Source organism: Oncorhynchus tshawytscha, linkage group LG27 (genome assembly GCF_018296145.1).
Source record: "Oncorhynchus tshawytscha isolate Ot180627B linkage group LG27, Otsh_v2.0, whole genome shotgun sequence".
NCBI classification, from domain to species: Eukaryota; Metazoa; Chordata; class Actinopteri; order Salmoniformes; family Salmonidae; genus Oncorhynchus; species Oncorhynchus tshawytscha.
In genome coordinates this window covers 3,630,172-3,657,381 of record NC_056455.1, presented here as the reverse complement: position 1 = coordinate 3,657,381, position 27,210 = coordinate 3,630,172, and the positions used below count along the sequence as shown (strand labels likewise).

The 27,210-nt window shown below is 41.6% G+C and overlaps 1 protein-coding gene across 1 annotated transcript in view; it reads right to left on the bottom strand.

Moving 5' to 3' along the window:
* Positions 1–4,817: 4,817 nt before the first annotated feature.
* LOC112225893 (corticotropin-releasing factor receptor 1-like) overlaps positions 4,818–27,210 on the bottom strand; it is a 162,467-nt gene continuing 140,074 nt past the window's right edge. The window contains exons 8-14 of the mRNA XM_024390012.2: positions 24,386–24,539; positions 24,207–24,267; positions 22,256–22,328; positions 19,424–19,509; positions 16,067–16,205; positions 15,756–15,797; positions 4,818–9,402 (exon numbers count right to left, since the gene is read on the bottom strand). Of these exons, the coding sequence (XP_024245780.1) occupies positions 9,262–9,402; positions 15,756–15,797; positions 16,067–16,205; positions 19,424–19,509; positions 22,256–22,328; positions 24,207–24,267; positions 24,386–24,539 (696 nt within the window). The 3' untranslated portion in view covers positions 4,818–9,261. The remainder of the gene's footprint in view (positions 9,403–15,755; positions 15,798–16,066; positions 16,206–19,423; positions 19,510–22,255; positions 22,329–24,206; positions 24,268–24,385; positions 24,540–27,210) is intronic.

Here is a 27,210-nt window from a genome sequence, read left to right as displayed (position 1 = left end):
GCGTGGCCGAGGTGCACCCGTGACCGGCTCGGAAACTAGATTGCACAGCGGAGAAGGTACGGTGGGATTCGAGATGTTCAGTGACCTGTTTGTTGACTTGGCTTTCGAAGACCTTAGATAGGCAGGGCAGGATGAATATAGGTCTGTAACACTTTGGGTCTAGGGTGTCTCCCCCTTTGAAGAGGGGGATGACTGCGGCAGCTTTCCAATCCTTGGGGATCTCAGACGATATGAAAGAGAGGTTGAACAGGCTGGTAATAGGGGTTGCGACAATGGCGGCGGATAGTTTCAGAAATAGAGGGTCCAGATTGTCAAGCCCAGCTGATTTGTACAGGTCCAGGTTTTGCAGCTCTTTCAGAACATCTGCTATCTGGATTTCTGTAAAGGAGAACCTGGAGAGGCTTGGGCGAGTAGCTGCGGGGAGGGTGGAGCTGTTGGCCGAGGTTGGAGTAGCCAGGCGGAAGGCATGGCCAGCCGTTGAGAAATGCTTGTTGAAGTTTTCGATAATCATGGATTTATTGGTGGTGACCATGTTACCTAGCCTCAGTGCAGTGGGCAGCTGGGAGGAGGTGCTCTTGTTTTCCATGGACTTCACAGTGTCCCAGAACTTTTTGGAGTTGGAGCTACAGGATGCAAACTTCTGCCTGAAGAAGCTGGCCTTAGCTTTCCTGACTGACTGCGTGTATTGGTTCCTTATCTAAAATGGTTAGGAAGTTACTTTTAAAGAATGACCAGGCATCCTCAACTGACGGGATGAGGTCAATGTCCTTCCAGGATACGCGGGCCAGGTCGATTAGAAAGGCCTGCTCACAGAAGTGTTTTAGGGAGCGTTTGACAGTGATGAGGGGTGGTCGTTTGACTGCGGCTCCGTAGCGGATACAGGCAATGAGGCAATGATCGCTGAGATCCTGGTTGAAGACAGGGCCGTGTGTTTCGCTCAATCCCTTGGTATAGTAAGATTTATACTGTAATTTGAGCCTCATCCAGTAATGAGAATTGCACCAAAAAATTATTTTTTTTGTCTGAGGATGGTGTTTGACCGTCTGACAAATTGCGTGCAAGCATTTCTTTGGAACAATGTGTTCGATTTTCAAAAAGTCCACAAAACAAAACTCGGTGGCATTTTGCAGGTACGGGTGCTGAGGGTGCTGCAGTACCCCCTGAAAAAAATGTAGAATAGTAATTCAAATATATTGCTTATATATATTTCCTTCTGACATAAGTAGGGGTCCTTCAATTGTCCTGTATTAGCGGACTGATATACGTAGGTGTATGCAAAGTGTCACGACTCCCACCGAAGGTGGCTCCTCTTCCTGTTTGGGCGACGCTCGGTGGTCAACGTCACCGGTCTACTAACTGCCACCGATCCCTTTTCCCTTTTCTGTTGGTTTTGCCTTATTGGTTACACCTGTTGCTTGTTTAGGTTTTAGTTGGGCTATTTAAGCTGGTGATGCCCGCCTGCTTTTGTGCGGGCTTATTTCCTCTGTTCGTATTGGTGGTTGTGCGATTCTCTTGTTTTTCTGTGGCGAGGACAGTGCAGGGTCTTAAGGGGAAGTACTGGTGTCCCACCATAGTTAAAGACGTGGGGTTCTATGTCTCTTCCTGTTCGGTGTGCGCTCAGAGTAATGCTCCTAGGCACCTGCCTAGAGGGAAGTTACAGCCCCTCCCCGTTCCACAATGGCCGTGGTCTCATCTGTCGGTGGACTTACCAATCTTCCCCCGTCTCAGGGGAACACCATGATCCTGGTCGTTGTGGATCGGTTTTCTAAGTCCTGCCGTCTCCTCCTGTTGCCCGGTCTCCCTACAGACTGTGGAGGCCCTATTTATCCACGTCTTCCAGCACTACGGGGTGCCTGAGGACATAGTTTCTGATCGGTTCATGTCCTGAGTTTGGAGGGCGTTTATGGAGCGTCTGGGGGTCTCGGTCAGCCTGACCTTGGGTTATCACCTCGAGAGTAATGGGCAGGTGGAGAGAGTGAACCAGGAGGTGGATAGGTTTCTGCAGTCGTATTGCCAGGACCGGCCAGGAGAATGGGCAAGGTACGTCCCATGGGCGGAGGTGGCTCAGAACTCACTCCGCCACTCCTCCACGAACATGTCACCGTTTCAATGCGTGTTGGGCTACCAGCCGGTCCTGGCACCGTGGCATCAGAGTCAGACCGAGGCTCCTGCAGTAGAGGAGTGGTTGCAGCGCTCTAATGAGACCTGGAGGGCCATACAGGAATCCCTTAAGCAAGCTGGTGGATGGCAGAAGAGGAGCGCTGACCGCCGCCGCAGTGAGGCCCCTGTGTTCGCACCGGGGGACAGGGTCTGGCTCTCGACCCGAAACCTGCCCCACCGCCTGCCCTGCCAGAAGCTGGGGCCGCAGTGTGTAGGGACATTTAAAGTCCTGAGGAGGATAAATGAGGTGTGTTATAGATTACAACTCCCTTCTATCGTATTAACCCCTCGTTTCATGTGTCTCCCCTCAGGCCGGTGGAAGCTGGTCCCCTGCAGGAAGGTGAGGTGCCGGAGGTCCCTTCGCCCCCTCTGGACATTGAGGGGTCCCCGGCGTACACAGTACGTGCTGTTCTGGACTCTAGACGCTGGGTGAGGGGCCTGCAGTACCTCGTGGACTGGGAAGGGTACGGTTCGGAGGAGAGGTGCTGCGTACCGGTGGGGGACATCTTTTATCCGTCACTGTTGAAGGATTTCCATCGCCTCCATCCGGATCGCCCTCGAGGCCGGTGTCGGCGCGCTGCGGGAGCCGTGCATCAGGGGGTGGACTCCCACCGAAGGTGGCTCCTCTTCCGGTTCGGGCGACGTTCGGAGGTCGACGTCACCGGTCTACTAGCTGCCACCGATCCCTTTTCCCTTTTCTGTTGGTTTTGTCTTATTGGTTACACCTGTTTCTTGTTTAGGTTTAAGTTGGGCTATTTAAGCTGGTGATGCCCGCCTGCTTTTGTGCGGGCTTATTTCCTCTGTTCGTGTTTTGTGGTTGTGCGATTCTGTTGTTTTTCTCCGGACTGGTTGGGTCCTGTTTTTGGGCCGGTCTTTGTTATGCGCCTGGCATTTTGGCGTGACCGTTTTCCTGCACCGGAATAAAAAACAATTGTCCTTTACCCTCTGTTCCCTGCGCCTGACTCCGCACCCACTACTCATAGAAGTGCGTTACACAAAGGGGGCAAAAAGTCTCTCAATTGAGTAAAACTAAATAAAAGGTTCATATCCAGGAATTCCCATGATTGCACAAAACACAGGGCCCTAATTATAGGATCTTTATGATACATCGCCATCAGAACGTATTTACACCCCTTGACTTTTTCCACATTTTGTAGTATAACAGCCTGAATTTCAAATTTATTAGAATTTGTGTCACTGGCCTACACATAATAATGTGAAGTGGAATTATGTTTTTTTTTTACTAATTAATTTAAAAGGAAAAGCTGAAATGTCCTTAGACAATAAGTATTCAACCCCTTTGCAAGCCTAAATAAGTTAATGAGCAAATATTTTTGTAACAAGTCGCATAATAAGGTGCATGGAATCACTCTGTGTACAATAACAGTGTGTAACATGACTTTTGAATGACTACCTCATCTCGGTACCCCACACATGTATGTAGTTCTGTCCTTGACCTGTTCTTGTCTAATGATGTTCTGTATTATATCATTCTGTATTATGTTTCATGTTTTGTGTGGACCCCAGGAAGAGTAGCTGCTGCTTTTGCAACAGCTAATGGGGATCCTAAAAAAATACCAAATACCAAAATACATGCAATTATCTGTAAGGTCCCTCAGTCGAGAAGTGAATTTCAAACCCAGATTCAACCACAAAGACCAGGGACTTTTTCCAATGCCTTGCGAAGAAGGGCACCTATTGATAGATGGGTAAACATTAAAAAAGCAGACATTGAGCATGGTGAAGTTATTAATTACACTTTAGATGGTGTATCAAAACACCCAGTCACTACAAAGATAGACGTCCTTCCTAACTCAAGCATGGTGGTAGCTGCATCATGTTATGTGTATGCTTGTAATCAGCAAGGACTATCAAGTTGTTTTTAGGATAAAAATAAACAGAATAGAGCTACTGTAAAAGGAAAACCTTTTTCAGTCTGCTTTCCAACAGAAAAATGCATCTTTCAGCAGGACAATAACCTAAAACACAAGGCCAAATATACACTGGAGTTGCTTACCCAGACAACAATAAATGTTTCTGAGTGGCCTAGTTACAGTTTTGACTTAAATCGGCATGAAAATCTATGGCAATAATCAACAACCAACTTGGAGAATCTTTTTTTTTTCAAGTGTAAATATTGTACAATCCAGGTGTGCAAATCTCTTAGAGACTCACTCAGAAATACTCATATCTGTAATTGCTGTCAAAGGTGATTCTAACATGTATTGCCTCAGGGAGTTGAATACTTATGTAATCAAGATATATTTGTTTTTTTTCCTTCATATTTTTCTTTTTACAAATGTTAGAATTTGTCTTCCACTTTGAAATTACAGAGTATTCTGTGTAGATTGATGACAGAAACCTACATTTGAATCTCACCTTGTAACACAACAAAAGGTGGAAATTGTAAAGGGGTGTAAATACTTTCTGAAGGCACTGTATGCCACCACAAGAATCTGTGAAACGTCTCACTCGTGTCAAGTATATTCTATTGAATGACATTACACTCTGTGGTATCACTCATTCATTGTCACTTAGAATAACTTGCTGTCTCTTTTCTGAAGTGAAAAATGTAATATTATGTAAAATGTTATTGCACAATGATTTCAGTGAGAAGTTATGTCATATGGAAGAGAGGAATGGACAGATTTTTTTGGTTTGTTAAAAAAACATTTTAATGCACAATTTATGTAGTAGCACTGTTCCATATATTTTGAACTCTCCACATTTCTCGTATTAGATTGCTATATATTTTATTTTACAAACTCTGTACAACTCCTCAACGCTTTCCAACATTGAACAAGTAGATTCATAAACATAATAAATATAATTTTTCTTTCTTGGACATTGAAAGAGGAAAGAAAATTGAATTGCAACATTATCAAACAAAAGTGAAAAAAATGACATCAACCTACGTATCGCACCTTTCATCATTACAAAATCTTAAGTTGACACAATTAGATGTATTTATCAATCTACGTCATAGGTAATGTTGGCCTGTGTCCTTCAACAAAAGCTGTACCCTTTAAATCATGTGATAAATATACAATTCTGTGACATTGAAATAAATACAAATGTTTTCGCTTCTTAGACCTTCACAAAAGACAAACGCAACGTACATACCCGAGAAAGAACACATACTTACATCGTTGTTATAGTAACTAGAACTGCATCGAGAGCAATGGGACAATTCCCCTCTGCACAATTAAGGAAAACAAATCAAACAATCGAAAGGGCAGCAGCATTTCTTATTGAAATGAAGAAATAGGGCAAGAAATAAGAACAGCCTATTGACTAGATAGCTGCGCTCGTGTCTTTGGAGGATGTTTGTGACCACAGACTATTTAGGGAATGGCAAAGAAAAACAAGAAAACATTTGATCACACCGATGTTGCTGACACTCAGTGGTATGACAGCTGACTACACTAATAGCATTTGTGCAAATAACTGGAATTCATTATGAAGCCGTCTGTGTACTGTATACTGGATAATGAGAGCCGTTTTCAATGTAATTACTATATTAGAGTAGTATGCTGACTACGACACACTTTGAGAGACACCTATAATAATAAGGAAAATATTCCTGTTTCCTGGAAAAGGAAGGAAAATAGCCAAAAAGTCCATTTGCTACAAAATACTGAAATACTGCATTTGATTGAAAAGATTTTCAATAGCATCTGGTTATGATAACTGGAATATGTGTTCAGAATAGAATTACATTGTGTTTGGAGTACAAGTCCCCAAAATCTGGAAACAGTGATGTAGAACAGGGTCCTTGTAACATTATAACAGAGAACCAACTGGCTTTTGAATTCCAGGGTAAATCATTTTGGTATGAGGTAACATAGTTTCATGACAGAGGCAGATACCTGGAATTGGAATGGATAACACTATCATACATTGGCAATTCCATTCCAGACTAACCTCCAATCTAATGCATGTAATAACCTTATGTATCCTGGCTGTTTAGGAGTACATGGTGTGTGTTAGATGACTGTAGCATCCCTGACTGGGTAACAAAGCAGAGCCCACAGGTGACAGGCAGACATAGATGAAGCCGCGTCTGTGATTCTTGTGATCATTTGTTCCAGCGAATAGGATACATCTGTCTGACAATACGTTTTATAACTATCACTGAAAGTGATCCGTAAACAACATTGCCAATGAAATCACACATTTTATTCTGACTGCTTTATGCCAATGATCAAAATGGTCTGGGAGGAAAAAAAGGATTCAGATCAATCAATTTTTTGTTGTTGCCTATAGACATATCTGGCAACGGAGGGTTGGCTTTGTTTATGACTTTGCAAAATAATCACAGTGTCTTGTGACAGGGTGCGTCATTTTGGATTTTGATGAGTTGTCAGGATGATGTTTATGTGTCTAATAGTTTGTTTCTTTTGGTGTTTTTAATATCAGTTAGCACTTAAGGATGCATTTCAACTGAATACTCACTGTATTGACGTCAGTTCAATATCTAGTTTTCATTTTAATTTGGTTGAGTTGTCAACTAACGTGAATTCAATGTGAAATCAACCAAAAATGTCACCCTATCATTGGATTTAGGTTAAAAGTTGGGTGAAAAAAATACAGAAATCCCTTTTTGCATATCCAATCAGTTTTCCACATTGATTAAACATCACATAGAACTTTTGGGTTGACATGACATTGAAAATACTGTATATAGTTGTGTTCCAAAAAAGCACAAAGGTCTGTATGAACAAATACATGAAAAACAGCACTCTATGCCTTTCCAACCCTTAAGAAAAACATCAAAACAACGAACACAACCAACAAGATTGACAATCTGCGAATCAACAATCCCCTTTTCTGTCCCTGTTTGTGCACTATGGCCCAGGGGCATGGTCGCAGGATGATGTTTTGGGGGGGTGCTTTCACTGTTTTTGTTATACTTTTTTAAATGCTGATTTATTAGGTAGTGCTGCAGCAACATCTGCACCCCTACTTCCCAAGGCTATGCCAGGGGGAACATTTTAAGTCAAATCCCAGCTGGTCCCAGTTTTCATCCTTGCCTCTATGTATACCACAAAAGCCCTTTTCATTTCATTCCCAGTTCTTCCATACACTTGCATTCATAGAGATGTTGCACAGCAGGGAACAGTGTCAGGATACAGGCTTTGGTACTCTTCTCTCTTTCCTGAATTTTCCCTGGCTCTTAGCTGTCAGCCAAACTAGCTGTGACTTCCCTGCAGGTACAGCTAATTAGCGGACCATGCTGGTCTGTGTGAGAGAGAGAGGGGCAGATGAGAAGTCCCTGTGGCCATTATAGCTCTCACAGTCCTCTCACAGCTCTACCTACTGGGCCGAGCTATCTTCACAACACCAAGTAGCACTTTGGTCTGAATTGGTTTCATCCTGTGCTGTGTGGGGTTGTGTGTGGAAGCCAACTGGTTCTCTGAGCCCTGAGATTGAAGCTTCAAGTTCACAAGCTTTTTGGGAGGGCTCCCACAATATTTTTCAGAGAGAGAGAGGGAGAGGGAGAGAGCGAGAGAGAGAGAGAGGTGAATCCTACTGCAATACATTTGAGACTGGTCCTGTCTAGATAATGTCTATCTGAATATGCATCACGCTATTCCCCTTTGTCAGAACAAACCACAAGAAGTCAGCATTCACTCAATCATCTTCCAGACCTTGTGTTCATCTTTTCCTAGTTACTTTGACTTATGAATGTGTAATTAAAAAAATAAATTTGTGCTATGTGCATGACAATATCTGATAAATGGTTTTATGTTCTGGAATGAGTTGGAATGAGGATCAGATTTTTGATGGTCCTTCATAATGGATGGCTCAAGAAAAAGTATTACCAGTACCCACTGGATTTAGTACACATAAGATACGCAAGTTGTAGAGATGAATCAACCAAAACATCCACGTTCCTCTCAGACCTTAACATATCTAGCCCAATTCATTTGTTTTTTTTAATAATAATTGGCATTTCTCCCAATCTGGCTTTTAACAATGCTATGCTAAAGTGGATGGTGTCTTACTACGGTGCTGGGAATTTTGGAATTTGAAATAAATAAAAGTGCTTTCATAAGGGAGTGCTTATCCAGTTGAAAATTAACACCTTTTACAACCTCACTCAACAGAACATTACTTTGACAAGTGGGTACCAATTTTCACAGTTCATTCACATTAGCAACAGTGTTGGATAACGTCACGTCCCCTTTTTCCGCGTGCATAATGCCTTGGTTGTTGCTGTACGGATAATGGGAAAGGCATCCATCTTCAATGGAGGCCAAAGATTTCACATCGGAACAGGGTCTCCATGAAGATCCATCAGAAAAACAGTAGGAAGGAAAGGGAGAATGTTTTCTGGAGACAGTAGTCTGGACAGACCTGAAATGAATGGTCCATGGCAGTCATTCCCTTTGCAGCGCCAGCAAGCATAGCCAACTCAAAGTTCAGAAATGTTTCTACAGAAAATAAAAACATGCAAAGGAACAAGAATCAAATGGTTGTGTCTATGATCTTGAACAGGTCAGTCCAACAGGGATCATGTATTTGACACTGATACAAGCACGTGCCCCAGTACCATTTTCTTCCCACTCTCAAAGTCTTGTTATGGACTCCAACTCCATCCATATGGACTCCAACTTCTGGATTTTGGAGAATAAAAAAACAATAAGAGAACACTAAATTTACTGACGAACAGGTGAAAAAAATAGATCTGACATCAAACGTCACCTCTCATCTGAATCTGCCAACGCCACAGGGATTGTACCAATACCCTGTGCTGCCTTTTGGCAAAAATTCAGCACCTGACATTACTTTGTTTGGCCATTGTCATCATGAGCCTCCGTAGCTTTCGGAGGGAACGCACTGAGCGAACGTACCTCAATATATCAGCAGGCGAGAGACTAAAGAGGTCACCGCTCCCCTGGGAGGGGGTCTGTGAGGTTGGTGTTTACAGACCAAGTGTACCCTGTGTGAACCATCACGGTGCGGTAGCTGTTTCCCTCGGTTGGTTTGGAGAGAAGAGGGGAAAGAGGTGCTCTGCTGTGGTGGACATGTTGGAGGGGTGTTTGGCAGAGAGAGGTTAGACAGGGGCTTTCAGCCAAAGCAGAGTTTTGTTGGTCCTCAAACAGCCGATGACTGCTTGATGCTGTGGAAGCTGACCCTCGTGGGCGACGTGGGGATGGACATGGCGCGCGCCACTCGAGCCCTGATTGAATGCTTGTCCTGCCAGCGGTGCCATCTCTTCCTAACCGCAGAACGCACCTGAGAGGATAGCACAGAGGGCAAGAGAGAGAAGGAGAAAATAAAAATTGGTTTTGGTTGGTCTGATGGTGTAATTGTTGACTAAAGAAACATTTCAGGGCAGGAACTACATAATCGGCAATGTCAGTTTGATTGAATACCACTTATCGTTAACTGGCAGGTTAAGTGAGTTTCCATTGAATTGTTTTTACCTAATTCAAATATTTATCCCATACTTCCAACTTGTGGTAACCAAGGAGAAGAGGAGGACAGTGTTGGGACAATGCCATGGGGTTAAAACTTGTGCTACACCATGAGGACCACCCTGTATTCTCGAATAGCAAGTCAGTGACATGATGAGAACTACTTTCCTTATTTGCTTTCGGATCTTATTAACCTCATTAGAAGCCCAAACTTTGACTGGATGTATCAAAGGATACGTGTTACAGACCCCTTTTCTCACTAATAATTTAGTTTACAAAGGAGAAGGAGCACTATGTTCTTTGGCTCCCTGGTTTAAGTATGCTGAAAAGATCCAAATCTATGTTCGGATTGTTCCCCTTCTAAACTTATATTCATGACACGGTGTGCTCCATAGAGCTTCTACATCTTGAATAACATTCTCTTTCTTCAGCAGGAAAGTGTTTATGATTATGACAATTAACGCTCATAGGCACAATGTTTGTATCCATGATTCTACTAAAACGCAGGCATTACGTAAGACGCCTATCACATTCTCACAGGCTGGGAAGCTGTACACATGTAGATGCCAGTATATTTATTTCAAGCCAACGTGTTTGTTTATTCACCCGCTTCTAAAGAACTAGAGTAACAAGCAGCACTATCTTTTCACTTTGTCTTATCATGTGATACCCTGCAGGGTCCTTTGGAACACTTCACACAGTTGGCTGTGGAATTGAAGGAATTGTGTCACAGAGGATGAGGACTGTGTACAGTAGGGGTGTGAACACAGTAAAGACACTTGTTTATGTCTGCGAATAGAGCCTTGAGTGTTTATTAGGGAGTACAGAATAATGATAACTGTATATTCATGATTATAGATAGAATAGCAGCCTGACAGTTTGAGTACAGTGTGGGAGTGCTGGAGTGATTTCATGGAAAAAAGGAAAAAGGAATCACTTTCCCGCTCTTTTCTCAGAGACTGGAAGCCTTTCACACACAAGAGGCTGTAATCAGGTTTCCATGTCACCTTTTTATTAGAGTAAAGTTCGTTGGATAAAAAATGTCAGGCCTGCTGGAAACATCTAATTTGTTGACATAACCAAATATGTGGGATATTTTTTTTTGTCTGTGAAATAAAATGTGATAATTGCAGTAGAAACGCATTTATCCGCAAATATTGACATACTACCATCATTTTGAAGTAAACTTGCATTCACGCTATGCTATGTTGTGCGGTCCTCCGACTGTGACTTGGCAAGGCATGCACAGTTTATTATCTTATTATTAACAGTTTATTAACTTCACAGGGTGGTGAAAGTGCACGGTAATGAGCTTGATGCTCCTTTCCAATAACTATTGATGGTCTTAATTTGTATGGTAGGGACATGATTATCCAAAATTGGCTGCCAGTTGAAAAACAAAAATGATCCTGGTCTTATCCATAACCTTCTAATCTACCCTCCGAGCTGTATCTGCGAGCTGTTGGCTAGAGCTACAGTTGAAGTCGGAAGTTTACATACAGGTCATTAAAACTAGTTTTTCAACCACTCCACAAATTTCTTGTTAACAAAATATACTTTTGGCAATTTGGTTAGGACAACAACTTTGTGCATGAAACAAGTCATTTTTCCAACAATTGTTAACATACAGTGAATTATAAGTGAAATCATCTGTATCACAAATCCAGTCGGTCAGAAGTTTACATACACTAAGTTGACTGTGCCTTTGAACAGCTTGGAAAATTCCAGAAAATTATGTTATGGCTTTAGAAGCCTTTGATAGGCTAATTGACATACTTTTAGTCAATTGGAGGTGTACCTGTGGGTGTATTTCAAGGACTACCTTGAAACTCAGTGTGTCTTTGCTTGACATCATGGGAAAATCAAAATAAATCAGCTAAGACCTCATAAAAAAATGGTAGACCTCCACAAGTCTTGTTCATCCTTGGGAGCAATTTCCAAACGCCTGAAGGTACCACGTTCATCTGTACAAACAATAGTATGCAAGTATAAACACCATGGGACCACGCAACCGTCATACCACTCAGGAAGGAGACGCGTTCTGTCTCCTGGAGATGAACATACTTTGGTGCGAAAAGTGCAAATCAATCCCAGAACAACAGCAAAGGACCTTGTGAAGATGCTGGAGGAAACAGGTACAAAAGTATCTACATCCACAGTAAAACGAGTCCTATATCGACATAACCTGAAAGGCCACACAGCAAGGAAGAAGCCACTGCTCTCAAAAAAAAGCCAGGCTACGGTTTGCAACTGCACATGGGGACAAAGATCGTACTTTTTGGAGAAATGTCCTCTGGTCTGATGAAACAAAAATAGAACTGTTTGGTCATAATGACCATCATTATGTTTGGAGGAAAAAGGGGGAGGCTTGCAAGCCGAACAACACCATCCCAACTGTGAAGCATGGGGGTGGCAGCATCATGTTGTGGGGGTTCTTAGCTGCAGGAAGGACTGGTGCACTTCACAAAATGTAATGGCATCATAAAAAAGGAAAATGATGTGGATATATTGAAGCAACATCTCAAGACATCAGTCAGGAAGTTACAGTTTGGTCGCAAATGTGTCTTCCAAATGGACAATGACCCCAAGCAAACTTCCAAAGTTGTGGCATAATGGCATACGGACAACAGAGTCGAGGCATTGGAGTGGCCATTACAAAGCCCTGACCTCAATCCCATAGAAAATTGGTGGGCAGAACTGAAAAAGCGTGTGCGAGCAAGGAGGCCTACAAACCTGACTCAGTTACACCAGCTCTGTAAGGAGGAATGGGCCAAAATTCACCCAACTTATTGTGGGAAGCTTGTGGAAGGCTACCCAAAACGTTTGACCCAAGTTAAACAATTTAAAGGCAATGCTACCAAACAATAATTGAGTGTATGTAAACTTCTGACCCACTGGGAATGTGATGAAAAAATTAAAGCTGGAATAAATCATTCTCTCTACTATTATTCTGACATTTCATATTCTTAAAATAAAGTGGTGATCCTAACGGAACTAAGACAGGGAATTTTTACTAGGATTAAATGTCAGGAATTGTGAAAAACTGAGTTTAAATGTATTTGAATAAGGTGTATGTAAACTTCCGACTTCAACTGTACGTGCCAAGTGGGCACATTTGCTGTTCATCGCACACTTTTTGTGCCAAAACTAGGATGGAAACACATAGAACTTTTGGTTTTGTTCTGTAAATAAAAAGTTAGATGACTAAGTGTTTTTACGTGCCCTATGTCAAGAAGCATTGCTTTTTATCTGCAACAAGTCAGTTTGATGGAAACACAGCTCTGGTGGGGAAATTTGCATCTTTATGTTGATTTTAGAATATCCGCATGAAAATTTGTCACAAATTGGATGGCAAAATGGCAAGCAAAATGGATCCATTTAAAAGAAATGCCAACCAAGGCGGAGATTGTGGCATTAGTGAATGCATGTGTAAGTGAATGTGTGTGACTGTGTATACTCCAATGCTAGTGCCTATAATCCTCCACTGAGTGTTTTTGTCTATTACTGTTGTCAGTTTAATGACAACAAAGAAGAAGGCGGTAATATGTGTGAAAAGGTGTAGAGTTGAATGAATATAAACGATAACTCAGAAGAAAAATAGCAGAACAACAGATACAAACTGAGATGAATAGCTACCTTCAGTTTACTGAGGTAACCAATTCCAGAATTTCACAAGAGATATGGCGTTATTTTGTATGACATAAAACTTTCAATATTACTGCAGTTTCCTGTGCTTTCCATTCTAATCATATGTTTTATATCATACAGTGAGTTCAAAAGTATTGGGACAGTTACACATTTGTTTTTGTCTTGCCTCTGTACTCCAGCCCTTTGGAAAAGGTCCTAGGCTGGAAAAGTTTAAGAACCCGTGTTGGTCTAATAACAGTATGCGGCTTTGTACCGTTTTGCTCTACTCTGTAATTATTCACAGGTTACTGTGGGTAAATGTCAGATCTGCGCAAATATGAGTTTCACATAAGGTTAGAGGTGATTACTGTCGTATAGGCTAGGCTGGGAGTTTGGCCTGCTCTTTTTCTTGTGCGTGGGTGGGCGTTAAAAATAAACTAGCCTATTGTCATGACAGGTTGACAATCTTACACACAGCCATGAGTGTCAAACCATTAACATTTCAAAATAACCCCTTTTTTAAGAGAAGGCAATTTATGTAAAGCTATGAAGTCGCTGGAAATCACAGGATTTCAAATGTGACATTTCAATCTGGTTTTGGAACGCTTCACATGTGATGTTTCACATGTGGATTTTCATAAGTGATCACATAACCTTTCACATGTGGAATCATGTGTTATAGGAATATATGTTTTTGGTTTCACACTGGTTGTGGGAAGGAAGCCATATGTTTTCTGACCGGTAAAACATTAAGTTTTTTAAAAACGTTCTGAGAATGGAAGTGAAAATTTTGCATGTTCTGGGAATGTTTCTTTTTAGGTTGCAGGGAGGTTCTGAGAACATTTTACTCTGACCACCACTTAGTTTTCATGGGATTCAATACATGTCATGACATTCAATATGTCCATCAGATTGTGGGGTCTAGTGGCTTTGAAACACACTACAAAATGACTCAACAATGATGAGAACCTGTGATTCAACAAATACACCATAACTACCACCACAATCCAGGTATTGCTTAGTCTTTTCACACATGGGTTTTTACTCAGGATTACACGCTTAGATACCCGACAGATCCATTTTCTCCCTGCTAGTGAGGTTAGCACAAGGTGAGTGTGTCTTTGTTTTTGGCTAGGCCAGGTTTTCCCCTATCAGCAGGCTCTAAGTCTGTCATTCGAGTCAGGGTTGTGTGTAATTGCTTCAAGGGGTCTCCCAGCAGCATAGGAGTTATTAAAATAAGATTTTGGAGAAGAGAGAAGGTTAATCCCTCATCATGATTTCAGTGCAGTTGGTTAATATCAGTTAGGTCATTAGCTACTGTGTGAGTGTGAAGGAGAGCTGTACTAGATAGGAATGCTAAAAGTCGGCCGCGGCTGACTGGTACGGATAAAGCAGCACTTCTTTCTACTCTCATTCTTACTGCTAGAGTAACAGCACTTCTTGTAGAACATCAGAGAAGGCTAGTCAATAACACGTGCTTGTGTGTCTGAGGTTAGCACTACTCTGGTTCTCCCTACTTTGTCGTTGATGAAAAAAAAAAGCAGGCAGAAAAACATTCGGTCCTCTCAGGCTTTGATTCACAGATCGCTGATCGCTCATGATAACATTTGAACAACCGCTGAACTCCACCATTTGTCCTTTGGATGTGTTCCCATGATACCATCGAGAGCAACAAATTAGCAGCTGCCTCGACATTAGTGACCCAACAGGAGACACAGAGGTTGATAGGCTAAGCAAACTGCCAGCACACGTCTATTGAGTGGCCACTTTTGTCCTAAGTAACTGCATCTCAGTGGGAGATATCTGCCATTCTAACGTACATTGATCTTTACTCAGCGTTAGTGTGTAGGCTTCATTTCATCCTTCCCGACTATCCATATAATGCTGAGGTAAAATAAATGCATTTATAAACCAAAATACTCGGATGAGTGATCCATGAGACATGACACGGGCAGTCTCCAGTTGAGACAGATTGCTCCAGGGAGAATGGGAGAGCTGAGAAGGAGGTAACTGCAATGTTTACATCAAGCTGTGTAGCAAGGCTACATTCACAGCTCTCCCAAAGGATTTCTCAGGTTTTAGGGCAAACAATCTTTTGTAACTCATGCGAGATTTAGGTTTCTCACCGATTTAATATTTTATGATAAATCCATTTATAGGCTAATTGGAAATGGCAGCCTATTCCTAATATACTACTCTACCTTTGACCTGGGCACCATGCAGCCTCTGACATGGGGTGTGTATATATGAGTTAGGCCGGGGTGAAGCTCATTGTGATCCTATTGATGCTGATGTTTAGTGGAGGCAATCTGTATGTCCAAGGTAACCCTGCTGCTAAGGCTTGAATTTTAGACAACACAATACATTTTTAGGGCATTTTTAGCTCTGCATGAAATGGTGCCAAGTGGACATGTTTCCATTAGTCCTGGGAGGAATGAGAGGGAGGGGGGGGATAAGGGGAGGAAGGGATTGGTTAAGAAAAAAGCATTTACAGGTACAGTGTGAGCGGTGGGAGATCATGGGACAAAACATTAATCTGCTTACCTCGCTGTTCAGGAAGCAGTAAAACACTGACACGAAAAAGCCCTGGAGGACAGAGACCGAGGGAAAGATGGCGAGAGGGGGTGAAGACAGAGATAAAAAGATGGAGAGGGGGAGGAGAGAGAACGAGTGTTGAACATTGACGATAAAGATGAGCAGTGTGAGCAGCACTACATTGTACTGCGGCCTACAAATATTTCTTTGACACCTTCACACACATTATGTTTTATATATCGTTATACGCTTCAGAATGTTGACAGCGTAAAACAAGTTCCCAAACCCTTTATAACACTTTTCATTGGGCCTGGGCATACCTGAAAAGACTCCAGAATGGAGTTGAAGTAGATGAAGACTATTTGGGCGACCTCATCCTCCCCTCCGGGGTTGACAAAAAATAGCATGTAGGTGATGCCCAGGAGAGGCAGCAGCACCAGAGTGGCCTTCACCGCTTTCCTGATGGACACACAGTAACACAAGAGTCACGTTATTAAATAAAGACTTGGCTGCCAACTAGAGTCAATAAGACACAGACACGGAGTCGTACTAGCAACACAAATAGATGGCTAGAATAGACCTGCCAGACAACTAGTGAGTCAATACTAATTTGATAATGGCTGCCAAATTTTTGGTTCTCCTGTTCAGTGATTGCATGGTTCATGAGAGCACTGACAATACTGGCGTGGGTAGTTTGGATTTATGGTGTCAACATACCTAGGGTAGTGATAATGTTTGTCAAGTTCCTTCAATACTTTGATTCCACACTGGGTGTGGGATTACATGTTCAAACCATGGCAACAGTTCCCAGTTCACATGCATATTGCAAATACCTCATAGTCCGCTATAACAGGTAGATGAATAACTCCCAATTTAATTGTTCTGTTAACATATTTATGTTCTTAAACTTGCTATGATGAGACATAGATATGCTGTGCGTTTGTTTTGTGCTTTTGTGTGTGTGCGTGTGCCGTGCATGCCATGTGTATGCCGTGTGAACGCCTGTGTGCATGTGTGTCATCCTCTGCCGCCCCATGGCGCTCTCGCACCTGTGAATGAGTGCGTGGTAGCTGTGCCCATCACCTGCATGCAGAAAGACCCCGATGTCTGAAAATGTTACCCAGCGCTGTCAGAGATAGCATGTCGCCGTACTGCCATCTCATCTATACTGATGCGAATTGGGCACAAAAGGAATGTACAATTTCAATTTCTAACATGGCCTAAAGTAATGTGACACTGACGAATTCTTTCAACTCATCCAACTCCCAGTTGAATAACAGTGGAAGTGCATTGCTGTGGTGCATACCAGCTATACGGCCCACCAAGGGGTTAATGTATGAGGACTAGGTCATGTTCTAGGTCATAATGGCTTCTCATTCTTCGGCACATCACAAGTGAAGTGCTGACCAGCAGAGTCCAATAGAGGAGCACTAGCAGAGGCTCAATGGCACGAGAGACACAAAATGGCACCCTATTCCCTACATAGTGCACTACTTTTGACCATGGCCGGCCCTAGTTAAAAGTACTGCACTATAAAGATAATAAGGCAGGCTGAAAGCTGGCTGAAGGGTAAGGAAGGCTGAGGCCAAATTGAATTTGCGCAATAAGAAGTGTGATTGACAAATGACTCCATTAAATTACAATAATGAGCGAGGATGTTTGCTTGGCTATTTTCCAGTCAGATGACCCCATGCAGCGTCTGTGACTCTGGTTTCATTATCCAAGGAGTCAGTCAAACTGTCTGATCTTACTGTACCAATAAAAAGGTGTGAAAGTTATTATTGCTTATGAATAGTCAGCATGGTGTGTTAGCCAGTTGTGGAAATCTAAGGAGCTGGTATACAGTAGCTGTGAAGGGTGTGATGGTTTCTGATGATGCAGCCACACACACACACACACACACACACACACACACACACACACACACACACACACACACACACACACACACACACACACTCCCACCCCACCTGCCTCCACACAACAATCAATTACTGCAACTCAACCAGACAGGTATCGATTCTTAGGTTTCTTCCAGCGAGGCCATTGATGTTTTTTTCCTGGTGTGTATTCATTAACAGCCCATTGATGTTTACTTTACAGCTGGGGCTGCCCCAGCTGACCCTGGCTATATATCCCAAACCCTACTGCCTATAGAAAGTCTACACCCCCCTTTCAATTCTTTTCCACATTTTGTTGCTTTTACAAAGTGGGATTGAAACCGATTTAATTGTATTTTTTTTGTCATTGATCAGAAAATACTGTTTAGAAGTTAATAAAAAATGTAATAATTAAAATATAGTCATTGCATAAGTATTCACCCCCTTTGTTTAGGCAAGCCTAAATGAGTTCATAAGTCAAATTTGGCTCAACAAATAGTATAATAAGTTATATGGACTAATAGGGTTTGACATGATTTTGTGACTACTCCTTCCTTTGTCCCCATACATACAGCATCTGTAAGGTCGCTCAGTCAAGTATTACATTTCAAGCACATATTCAACTACAAAGACCAGGGAGCTTTTCAAAAGCCTCTTATAGAAGGGCAATGATTGGTAGTTGGGTAACACTAACAAATCAGACATAGAATATATCTTTAAGCATGGTCAAGTTAATAACTATGCTGTGGATTATGTATTAAATCTCCCAGACACATCAAACATGCAGTCGTGCTTCTGTACTGAGGTACAGGACAGGAAGGAAACTGCTTAAAGATGTCATCCACGAGGCCATTGGTGACGTTAAAACAGCTACAGAGTTCAATGGCTGTGATGGGAGAAAACTACAACATTGTAGTGACTCCACCATAATTACCTAAATGACAGAGTGAAAATAATATAAAATATAAAAAACATGCATATGTATGCAACAAGGCACAAAAGTCACACAAAAAAAAACAAAAAGAATGAACAAAACACGGCTGAGGAATACACTTTTGGCCTAAATGCAAGGCCTTACGTTTGCAGAAAATCCAACACAGCACATCACTGAATAACTGGCTCCTTATTTTCAAGCATGGTGGTGGCTACATCATGGTATGGGTATGCTTGACATCGGCAAAGACTGGGATGGAGCTAAGCAAAATATCCTAGAGGAACACCTGCTTCAGTCTGCTTTACACCAGACACTGGGAGAGGAATTCACCTTTCAGCAGTACAATAACCTACAATTCAAAGCCACATCTACACTAGAGTTGCTTACCAGGAAGAGAGTGAATGTTCCTGAGTGGGAAAGTTACAGTTTTGACTTAAATCTGCTTAAAAATCTATGCCAAGACTTTAAAATGCCTGCCTAGCCATGATCCCCAACAACTTGACAGCGTTTTACGAATTTTGAAAATAATAATGGGCAACTATTGTACAGTACAGGTGTGCAAAGCTCTTATGAGACTTACCCAAGAAGACTCAAAGCTGTAATCGCTGCCAAAGGTGTTTCTAGCATGTATTGACTCAGGGGGGATACTTATCTAATCAAGGTATTTTAGTGATTTATTGTTATAAAATTAAAAAAATATTCCCCTTTAACATGTAGATGGTCTAGATAGTTGACAATAAAATAACAATTAAATGCATGTTAACCCCACTTTGTAACACAATAAAATGTGAAGCACTACCTGTGGGGGCCTGTTCAAAAGTAGTGCACTGTAAAGGGAGTTTGCGGCCCTGGTTCTGGCTCACCTGTACTGTATTGTCTCTGAGGTGGTGGAGGCTCTCAGCTTGGTCATGAGGATTCTCACAATGTTGAAGAGGAATATGAAGTTGATCTGAAAACAGAGAGAAAATAAGAATTAAGAATTGGTCAGAATTTAAATTGGTCAGTTATGAGAGAGAAACATTTAATAAAACAATATTTGTCTGCGCTGGAAATAACTGTAGTGGGCTTTAAGTGATGCAAGGAGACCGGTGCCAAATAAAGTCTATATTTATTTTAATTTTTTACTGAGTGGTATAGATTATAAATCTGTTAAATCTGCATGGGAAAGACAAACACTTAGGGAAAGCTGTCATCAAGGCAAAGGGTGGCTACTGTGAAGAATCTCCATTCACAAATACATTTCAATTTGTTTAACACTTTTGTGGTTACTACATGATTCCGTATGTGTTATTTCATAGACTTGATGTCTTCACTATTATTCTACAATGTAGAAAATAGTCAAAGAAAAACCCTGGAATGAGTAGGTGTCTCAACTTTTGCAATGAGCGCTGCATCTCAAACAGAATTCTCCAACATAATTCTGAGCAAACTAATAAATATCAAATAAATATCAAATGAAAACCATCTGCCAAACAACGAGTAACGGTTTTAGCTTGATTGACTGCGGTTTTAAGGGAAAATCAATCAAATACATTTTTTTACATTAAAATATAGCCTGCTAGTAAGATATTTTAAATCGTGTCCCAACGCTGTGTGAGTATCTGATGAGTTATGTAGGGAAAAGGCATGAGATAATAGCTCACATATTTCAACTTGCTTAAGGGGAGATACAGTGCCTTGCGAAAGTATTCGGCCCCCTTGAACTTTGTGACCTTTTGCCACATTTCAGGCTTCAAACATAAAGATATAAAACTGTATTTTTTTGTGAAGAATCAACACCAAGTGGGACACAATCATGAAGTGGAACGACATTTATTGGATATTTCAAACTTTTTTAACAAATCAAAAACTGAAAAATTGGGCGTGCAAAATTATTCAGCCCCCTTAAGTTAATACTTTGTAGGGCCACCTTTTGCTGCGATTACAGCTGTAAGTCGTTTGGGGTTTGTCTCTATCAGTTTTGCACATCGAGAGACTGAAATTTTTTCCCATTCCTCCTTGCAAAACAGCTCGAGCTCAGAGCTCAGTGAGGTTGGATGGAGAGCATTTGTGAACAGCAGTTTTCAGTTCTTTCCACAGATTCTCGATTGGATTCAGGTCTGGACTTTGACTTGGCCATTCTAACACCTGGATATGTTTATTTTTGAACCATTCCATTGTAGATTTTGCTTTATGTTTTGGATCATTGTCTTGTTGGAAGACAAATCTCCATCCCAGTCTCAGGTCTTTTGCAGACTCCATCAGGTTTTCTTCCAGAATGGTCCTGTATTTGGCTCCATCCATCTTCCCATCAATTTTAACCATCTTCCCTGTCCCTGCTGAAGAAAAGCAGGCCCAAACCATGATGATGCCACCACCATGTTTGACAGTGGGGATGGTGTGTTCAATGTGATGAGCTGTGTTGCTTTTACGCCAAACATAACATTTTGCATTGTTGCCAAAAGGTTCAATTTTGGTTTCATCTGACCAGAGCACCTTCTTCCACATGTTTGGTGTGTCTCCCAGGTGGCTTGTGGCAAACTTTAAACAACACTTTTTATGGATATCTTTAAGAAATGGCTTTCTTCTTGCCACTCTTCCATAAAGGCCAGATTTGTGCAATATACGACTGATTGTTGTCCTATGGACAGAGTCTCCCACCTCAGCTGTAGATCTCTGCAGTTCATCCAGAGTGATCATGGGCCTCTTGGCTGCATCTCTGATCAGTCTTCTCCTTGTATGAGCTGAAAGTTTAGAGGGACGGCAAGGTCTTGGTAGATTTGCAGTGGTCTGATACTTCCTTCCATTTCAATATTATCGCTTGCACAGTGCTCCTTGGGATGTTTAAAGCTTGGGAAATCTTTTTGTATCCAAATCCGGCTTTAAACTTCTTCACAACAGTATCTCGGACCTGCCTGGTGTGTTCCTTGTTCTTCATGATGCTCTCTGCGCTTTTAACGGACCTCTGAGACTATCACAGTGCAGGTGCATTTATACGGAGACTTGATTACACACAGGTGGATTGTATTTATCATCATTAGTCATTTAGGTCAACATTGGATCATTCAGAGATCCTCACTGAACTTCTGGAGAGAGTTTGCTGCACTGAAAGTAAAGGGGCTGAATAATTTTGCACGCCCAATTTTTCAGTTTTTGATTTGTTAAAAAAGTTTGAAATATCCAATAAATGTCGTTCCACTTCATGATTGTGTCCCACTTGTTGTTGATTCTTCACAAAAAATACAGTTTTATATCTTTATGTTTGAAGCCTGAAATGTGGCAAAAGGTCGCAAAGTTCAAGGGGGGCGAATACTTTCGCAAGGCACTGTATGTGTTAAGATAGTTAAGCTGAGCTAAAACAGTTACAGTTTAGCATTCTGCAAATCATATACTATTCATATATATTCCTCATACGTCATATTCATTCCAAACGACCCAGTCAGTTCTGCGTATGTGTAGTAGGTGTCACGTCATTCAAATAGCTTCACATGATGGTATTACTACATGTGAGTGTGTACGTTGGAAGGCTGCGGTATAAAGTTCACACACCATCGACCTTTCTACTGTTTGTTTTGAAGCAATTACTTGACCTCGAAACACAATTTTTTTCTTGAGTGAACAGTAATGTTGTTTTGGCAGTTTTCAACGACAAGGCTAGAACACTATGTCTATACAAGGAGGAGAAATGTGAAAAGGATTGTGTAACACTGTCTTACCAGCAACACCAGGATCATTGGGCCCTGGTAGATGTAATCTGTGTACACTCCTGCCTTCTTCCCAAACCAGCACCTGCAATTTAAAACACAGAGAATTGAGCCAATCATACTGGACGATGTCAGAAGGTCAACCAATCACATTTTTTCAATGACAAAGCAGACTGCGGGACCTTTGCCAACAATTCTTTATTGTTGACAAAAACGAGGATGGGCCACGGCCAATCACGTTAATTGATATCAGAGGTTGGTGAGAGGGCATAGCCTATTAAAGCCAGTACTGGCAGAGAACAATAGAGGCCTTTGTAAAGCACAGCACTCCTCTCCAGCAACAGAAATCACCTAAAACAAAGAATTTTGCTGTAAAAACAAAGGGAGGAAAAAAGGAAAAGTAGACACACTCCAAGGGGATGAGAAGCTCCAGATTCACTCATTCTACAGACTCAATTCAGTGGAGTGAATTATTAATTTGTTCTGTCTTCACCTTGTTGTTAGAGAGAGAGAGAGAGAGAGAGAGAGAGAGAGAACTGTGTCTGGATAGAGGTTTGTTTTCGTCCCGCTGAGCATTATGAAAAACAAACTAACAGGATTCGGAGGGTGGGTATCACGGCAACCCGTGTGTAAGCGAGACACTCCGATGTGATGAAGTGGAAACTGTCAGATTCCTGTTGAGGCGATAATGAAATATACCCCCGGACAGAACACTAGTCTGTGGAAGGGCCTTACCCATAGAAGCGGGAACTAGGGTAGGGGTGCTGCGATTTTTTTATTCGACGGGGGTGAGGGACACGTTTTTACCCAGGCTGCAGACTGTTAGACTGGCTATATTGGTCCGCTAATACAGGACTATTAACGGCCCAGTGCACTATTTTTCAGACTTATCAGGGGGTGCTGCAGCACCCTCAGCACCCCTACTTCCCATGGCTACGGCCGTTAAATCTCCTTAATGCTGAGTGCAAAGCAGAGACGCATCAAGTCCCATCTTTAAACTCTTTGGTATGATTCAGCTGATGATCAAACTCCCAACCTTCCAATCTAAGGGTGGACACTAACCACAATGCCACTGAGTTATGATGAAGTGCCTTGCTATAAAATAAGCATTTAAATCAGAGTTATATCTTTGACTGCAGGTACGTATCTTTTGAGCAAATGATTTATCTTATCTGATGTGTCATCATGGGATCTTCACACACTAATGCTCTAATGACAGTATTTCTCATCATAAAACACATCTATAGTACATTTCTAAGGCCTCATCAATGGATCATTACTACAGTAATGGTATAACCGACACATTCATCTATTATTTATTGGGCACACTAGGTCACTCTCAGATTAGCGTTCACATTGGTAATGGGTATGGATTCACATTGGTCAATGGATCCCATATTCTGTAGCAGGATAGTGTTTTTCATCATGAATCTTGTTCTGGAGGCAGCTCTGCAGAGTGGTCACTAGCTGGCACAGCCACAAATTCCCAAAATTGGATTTTAAACCTAACCTTAACCTTAATCCTAACCTTAACCACACTGCTAGCCCGAATGCCTAACCCTAACCTAAAATTAAAACCAAAAAGGTGATTGTTTTCATAAACTTTAACAATACAGCCAATTTTGACTTTGCAGCTGGCCTATCTGAGGGGAAATTGCAATGTTCTGCCACCTAGACAAGACTCATGACAATAAATGTCAACCTGCTATTCTGTATGCAGAGCAATTACAGGTTACAGGTTCACCAAGACTCCCTTAAAATGAGGATGAATTGATTGTTTAATGCAGAAAGTTAAGGAGATGATTGGGTGACATCCATCTCTCATCCACTACAAGTATCACTCTGATGGATCTGAGGGGAGCTAGACACGGACAAGATTGTTGCCTGATTCCAAAGACAAATGGATTGCACAGGGGCATAAATAGAGATGGAGAGAATGAGAAAGAAACCATATTTTACTTACTTTTCGTTGTCGTAGTAAAGCTTGCCAATGGCCCATGCAATGATGATTGGAAGAGGGATGCCTGTAAAACATCACACATGGTCTCTGTTACAGTTGACTTCCATTCTTTGTGATCAGTCGAATGAATAAATCAGTGCACATCCGTCTTTCCTTCGATCAACTAAGTGTAGGCTACTCACACCACCCAATGCAGATGAACATCCACTTGCGTAGCTTGTCGGTGGAGTAGGTGAGCACGATGGCTGTATGCAGGTAGCAACCCTCCCCAAACATCCAGAAGAAGTTTGTCACGTGGAAATAGTTATATGCTGCCGTGACCAGCCGGCACCACAACTTTTATAGAGAGGAAGGAAAGAATAACAAAAAAAGATTAAGGATAGTAAAAATATAAACGTGAGAGCAGTAAAGGTACCACTGGTTCCTTTCCTCACTCCTTAGGGGGTTATTGCTTATTGGAAAAACTGGCCTGCATCTGAAATGGTGCCCTGTAGGCCCTTGTCAAAAGTAATGCACTAAATAGGGAATAGGGTTCCATCCCGGATGCAGCCCTGGTTCTTTATGGACACATTGATTTAAGCTTGAATAGTCTTTGAAAATGGTGAAGAACATCTCCTACTACATTCCCATTAAAGTGAGATAAGAAAATAATGGTTAATATAGCTATTATCTGATCAATATTGTAGGGCAAAATATTGTGGTTTTGCAACATTGCGATGTTGACCCATGGTTCATTTTCATAAAATATGAACCTACAGCATTAATTATTCAAATTGACATAAACAAGAAATTATGTCTGATAATACATTTGGTGAAAGTAATGAGCATTACAAACCAAAAACATGGAGATAAGACAGATATTGTGCACTTCTCGCCAGCTGTTACTTCCTTCCCAAGGTTGCCGTTACTCCCACCGGCAGGTAGAAAAAAGTAACGTTTTGGTAATTCTATTCTTGGTCTATTTAATTGAAACTAATTTACTACAGAAATGAAATGACAGTTGCTAACGGTAGAGGACCTGTATATGTTGTTTGTCGTAAAATATGGTATCTATCGATCTCTGAGTAATTAGGAAAAATATGAAAAGTGTGAGTTTTGACCCTGTTCTTCCCGACGTCAATTCAACGTCGGTTCAATGGAATTTCATTTGAAATGACATGGAAACAACATTTCAACCAGTGTGTGCCCAGTTAGTAGTCTCTCTAAAAAACATTCAACCTGCGAGTGAAACTCCACCGTGCGACCCTTATTTAACATATGCAGCTTGTTTGAGCGTCTCTATCATGCACTGAGTAGTGACAAAAGGACTCTCTGAATGTTTCCAATTTGGAACTGGTTCTTAGGCAGATGTTTGGCAAACAAAGGTCACCGCAGCAGTTTAAGAAACGCAGATTTGACCCCCTGCATTACTTGTTAAACTGCATCATAGCTCTCACTTCCCATGGCCTACGGCAGTCTGAATCATCCTGCACTGTAGGATCCTACACTATACCTCTCAACAAATCCAAAGTCAATGTAGATGTGCTATCTTAATTGAATCACTCTGTTGCGCAGCAGAAAATGCGAATTGTAGTGTATTTGACGATTAAAAATGGTTCTAAAGTTAGCAATTTCCACTTTGAAATGTAAAACTATTTGTCCTAAAGAAACAGTAATCAACATCTACAAAAACGTTCATGAATTAAAATCCACATAATAATTCACATTCTCTGCGGGATTATTTTCATGCTGTGAGAAACTAGTCAATTTAAGATAGTACACATCTGTATGCCACTTTTAACACTTCAATCCCTATCTTCTTTGACAAATAATGAGACCAGATCATTGAGAGTCACTTGGGAGTTACTTTGGATTGAGAGAGTCAGAGAATGGCACTTGGGGGAGTCTGGACTAGGTGTCTACACCTGGGAGATGAGACAGGAGATCTGTCAGTCTTTAATCTCTCTCTGAAGACGGACGAGAGACAACTCTTTGGGAGATGATGTCAGTTCGGAAGGAGGGGGGAGATGCTCCCATTTGGCGTTTGTTCAAAAGTAGCAAAGTCCATCTCTGAAGGCCTGTGATGAATGTGTTGTCTAAGTGTTCAATTATAGTAGTTTCATGAAAATTCCCTAACAAATGTAAGTAGAGGCTTAGACGAGAACTCCTTATTGTCATGCAGGTCGGGAGTGGTCTTGGGTCACAATTAAAATAAGGAGTTTTTCCAAATCAGGTGTTACTGATTTACCTACTTTTCACGACAATAAGAACAAATATTTGAATTTAGCATTTGTTCAGGTAGTTATTCATATGGTACCTAGTGAAAATAATATAGTAAGGAGTTTGAAAAATCTTGACTCACATTTTATCTTGCCTCCCCACTTACTTCAAGGACATACCGAAAGACTCCTTGACCCAGTACTACCCATCAAATTATCACACAGAAAATGGGACTCTACAGCCAGCAATCTCAGTGTATTTGGGCTAAGATCCCAATTCCCTCCACTCTACCCCTTGTGTAGTCTAAAGGCATTTCAGGGCAGCTGTCAAATCAGGATTGCAGTTCATTCAATTTTTTCATTTTTAATCGGTGAGAGACTCTCAGTGTGATTAGTGAAGTGGGGCCGTGGTCGAGTGTAGTAGCGTGATATCGATACCGTCCTATTTTCGCAGGGTGAACCCAGTGTAACCAAGGACAAGAAAAAACACAAAAATCACAGCTTTCAAAAGTGAAAAATAACTCTCCTTAGGTTCGAGAGTTGCTTTTGACCTAGACAACTCCCCTTTTGAAAATAGGACAAGAATCTTCTTTCGAGACCCACATGTGTCTGACAACAGCTGATAAACAGGTGAGGGCATGCGCTGTACCAAAAGGATTGAATGGCAGGAATCAACGCAGTTGTACATTAGCTGACGTGATCCCAGTAGGATAGGCCTAGTATGCTGATATTCGTTTTTTACTGCAACAGTACGTTGTAAATGGTATGCAGTACGATTACTACACAGTATGCCGTTACAGTCCCACAAA